The sequence below is a fragment of the Polypterus senegalus genome, chromosome 2 (genome assembly GCF_016835505.1).
Source record: "Polypterus senegalus isolate Bchr_013 chromosome 2, ASM1683550v1, whole genome shotgun sequence".
NCBI classification, from domain to species: Eukaryota; Metazoa; Chordata; class Cladistia; order Polypteriformes; family Polypteridae; genus Polypterus; species Polypterus senegalus.
The window spans coordinates 19,964,924-19,968,766 of record NC_053155.1 but is presented as its reverse complement, the minus strand read 5'-3'; the positions used below and the strand labels follow the sequence as shown (position 1 = coordinate 19,968,766).

Genomic DNA, 3,843 nt, shown 5'->3' with positions numbered 1-3,843 from the left:
CATTATACTGATTCAACTAAGGGTCACAGTGAGCCAACACTTATCCCACTGGGCACAAAGCAATAAGAAGCATTCAACAGGGTGCCAGTCAATCACAGTGCCCATTCACATTCACCCAGACTTAAAATAACAAAGGGGCCAGTGTTAAAATCCCTCATGTTTAGTAATGTGGAAGAAAAAATGGAAAACCTGGATGAACACTTGCAGATACAGCACATGGTAAATGAAACTTCAACCCAGCACACCAGATCCATAATACAGGAGTTCTAACCATAATGCTACCATACCATCCTATGAACTGTATTAAAGTAATATTTTCAATGTCTGCTGCTGATTAATGTTACTGTTAGTTCAGTGCTTCCCAACTCAGAATAGGTTGGGGCATATGGAGTGGTTGTGGGAGAATGCTTTGTCAAGGTATGGTTTCTAATAGAAATGTTCTGTAGAATTATGTTTAATTTAACTAATTTGGAAATGCTCACATGCAATAAATAATTGAACAAAAAAAAAAGGTGAAATTGACCATGTAAATGATTTTTTTTAATCCACAGAAGACTTTTGAGGTCATCATGACAAATGCAAGCCTGATGATGTCATCAGTTCAGCAGTTCATTATTGTTGGCTTTCCAGGATTTCAGGATCATGAAAGCAAATTTCTGTTTTCTGTAATATTCTTGATTGCCTACCTTTTCATTTGCCTGGGGAACCTCAGCATCTTTGGCACATTCATACTGGACGAAAAGCTTCACAAGCCCATGTATGCTCTGATTTGTACTCTGGCAGTTTTAGACATTACTTTTTCATCTGTCACAGTTCCAAGTATAGTGGCCGTTTTAATGTTTGACAACAGAGTGATATCATTTGCTGCTTGTTTTGCTCAATTCTTTCTTTTCCATTCTTTAGGTAGTTCACAGTCCCTTCTCCTTATGCTGATGGCATATGACAGATTTGTGGCCATTTGTAATCCCCTTCTGTACCCCACCATTATGACCAACAAAGTAATTCTAAAGCAGATCACTCTGTGTTGGCTTGCAGGATTCATTATACTCATTATCCCATTCATCTTGGCTCTCAGGTTACCCTTTTGTGGTCCTAATAAAGTTATGCATATCTATTGTGACATTGGCTCTGTGATCAGACTGGCATGTGCTGACATTTCTGTTAACAGCATTGTGACTTTGACCATTGGGATGTCTGTTATGTTCATCTCCTTGGCTTATATTTTGTATTCCTACATCCGCATCATCACATCTGTGCTCAAAATTGCCAGTTCTGAAGGACGTGCCAAGGCTTTCTCTACCTGCGGGACACACCTGATAGTAATTTTTATCTTTTATTTCATTGCTGTGGGTGTTTATATTTCATATCGGATCCCGGGAACTTCTGAAGATGTGCGCATAATAACAGCCGCGCTACAGACCATAATTCCACCATTACTGAACCCTGTTGTATACTGCCTGAGAAACAAAGAGATTAGAGACAGCTTTGTCAAAATTGTAAAAAGGTGTAAACTTTCACCATAGTCATTTGTATGTTTGTGTGTCGATATGTTATACTTGATTATATGTTTGACATACTGTACTTGAAGCTTGTTTTTACTGATTTTTCTTTTCAATTAAACTTTAATTTGTTACTCTAGCTAATTAGTCTGTACCTTCCTTTGTAATGTAGCAATATTAATCAATTTATTATCATACTCAATGTAATGTATCTATGTGAATATATAATTGTGTTCATTTTTAGTACCGTACAACAATTTTCAAAGAATGAGCATTATGAACATAGCATAAATAGCATAACAGATTCTTGAAGTGTGCTGATTCTAGTATATAAGTAAAAGAGCAAGCCATTAGAGTATGCATCAAATAGAGCAGTCAGACTATTAGAAGTTCAGACAGCGCTAGAGAAAAGTCAGCGATCAGCAGAAACTCCGCAAAATGCACTTTACTTTCATGTCATGGGGAACAACAGATGAGATCTTTGTTGCTGGGCAAATGCAGGGAAAACATTGGGTGAAACGAAAGAAGCGCATTCAGAATTTTGTGCAAGATATCTAGTGTTGAGTCTTGGGGGACACCCAGGTTATCTGTCTTTCTTGCCCAGGCTAAGGAGTGAGAGGTCTGGAAGTAATGCTGGCCATAAAGTCTTTAAAGCATTGTTTCATAAACCATTTTGAGTTATGTGATTTGTGAATTTGGATCACTCCAAGTGGTGAATTACAATAGTACTGAATGCGAAAGGGCTGCAAATAGTTTGCGTAAAGCTTTGTGATGTGTCACTGCTTCCAAGGGGAAGACAATCTCCCCAGATGAAGATTGTTAGTGATTTTCGAAGAGGGACCATCCCCACCAGAAGATGATCAGTGGTGATTCTCCAAGGGGGAATGATGACGATTGGCAGCAAATGCAAAAAGGGGATCGATCACCCTTAATGACACTATGTGGGTCTTGAAAATATGCAAAAGACAAAATTGGGTTGTGAGAAAAAAAAGTTTAAGGGCCACAGTTTTAAGGTTCTCCCTGGATTTTCAGGTCTTTGGGCCAAGCACCTTGTGGTGGGGCTTTAGCAGGCATAGATTATCTGCCGTAGCCTTAAAGACCTTGGGCCTCATGTATAATGCTGTTCGTAGAATTCACACAAAAACATGGTGTACAGGCAAAACTGGAAATGTGCCTATGCACAAAAAAGTTCAACTGAATAAAACTGAGTGTACGCCAAGTTCCACGCAGTGGTATGAGCACCAAAAGGAGTGATACAGCATGGCGGACACACTTGAAAGTTCAAGTTCTGAAAGTGCCTGAAATAAAAAAGAAGTGGTCAGATATCAGTCGATGTGAAAAGGCAACTCACAGCTTACCGTCTGTTTATTCTGTTTCAGACAATATTACAAACACTGACCCCTGTGCCGAGGACATGAATCCATGCGGTGATGGTGCTGCTGTGCCAAGCACATCTTTGGGTGCAAGCTATGCACACACCTCTGTCTTGGAAACCACTAGGTGACCTTCTGGTTGTGTGCTGACAGATGCTGTTCTGGAGTCACAAAATGGAATATTGGGTGCTGTAAGAGATGTAGCCGATAAACTAAGGAATAGAAGGGCTGTACTATGTGATATTGACCATTATTTATTTATTTATTTATTTATTTATTTATTTTTATTTTTTTACTTTTATCTTCTTTTATTTTTATTAATTTTATTACAATCCATACAAAGCAATCAAGTTTTTTTACAAAAAGAAAAATTGAGTTAGGAACAGATCGATAATTTAACTAAATTCGTTAAAAAGAAATGCTGCGTCAGATTATCGTTTTTACTTTCTGCTAATTGCATTCAAATGAAGTTGTAATGCTGTCTGCTTTGGCTGATCATTTGGTGGGTCAGGTTTTCAATACTGCATCTCTTCAGGTACAGGCAAGACACAATTGTTTGCCACATTATAAAGCACACTTAATGCTTGCACACTGTGACACACTTTCTGTGCACCATAGAGCAGCACGTTAATGGAGTGGAAATGCTTTCTATTTAGATAAGCAAATTCATTTTATGAAGACGCCTTAATAGCGTAGTGATGGTGCTGAGTACGAAAAATGGATTGATTCACTGCTCTTTACTTTGAGGTGACTCACTATCCTTAAAAGGACTGCTTGCCCTTTGCTGCACTAGTTAGAAAAAGCACCTGTGACTGTGCGGAGCTGCCATTTAAATAGGTTTCCCATCTATATATGATGTAATGTCAGCTCATTCTTTTAGTGATTCATCCCTGGCTGATGTAACTTGTCTGGCGTCTGTGTGGGCAGATGCTGGAGGCTCCTACAAAACTGCAGGGTTTACAAAAGTGCCC

General features: G+C 38.7%; 1 protein-coding gene across 1 annotated transcript; it reads left to right on the top strand.

Moving 5' to 3' along the window:
* Positions 1-569: 569 nt before the first annotated feature.
* LOC120524322 (olfactory receptor 6N1-like) lies at positions 570-1,523 on the top strand. Its single transcript, XM_039746185.1, has one exon. The coding sequence runs from the start codon at positions 570-572 to the stop codon at positions 1,521-1,523; it is 954 nt and encodes a 317-aa protein (XP_039602119.1).
* The last annotated feature ends 2,320 nt before the right edge of the window (positions 1,524-3,843 follow it).

Bases quoted from the DNA above. Each gene is read 5' to 3' on its own strand.
- LOC120524322 (XM_039746185.1), top strand. From the start codon at position 570: ATGACAAATGCAAGCCTGATGATGTCATCAGTTCAGCAGTTCATTATT.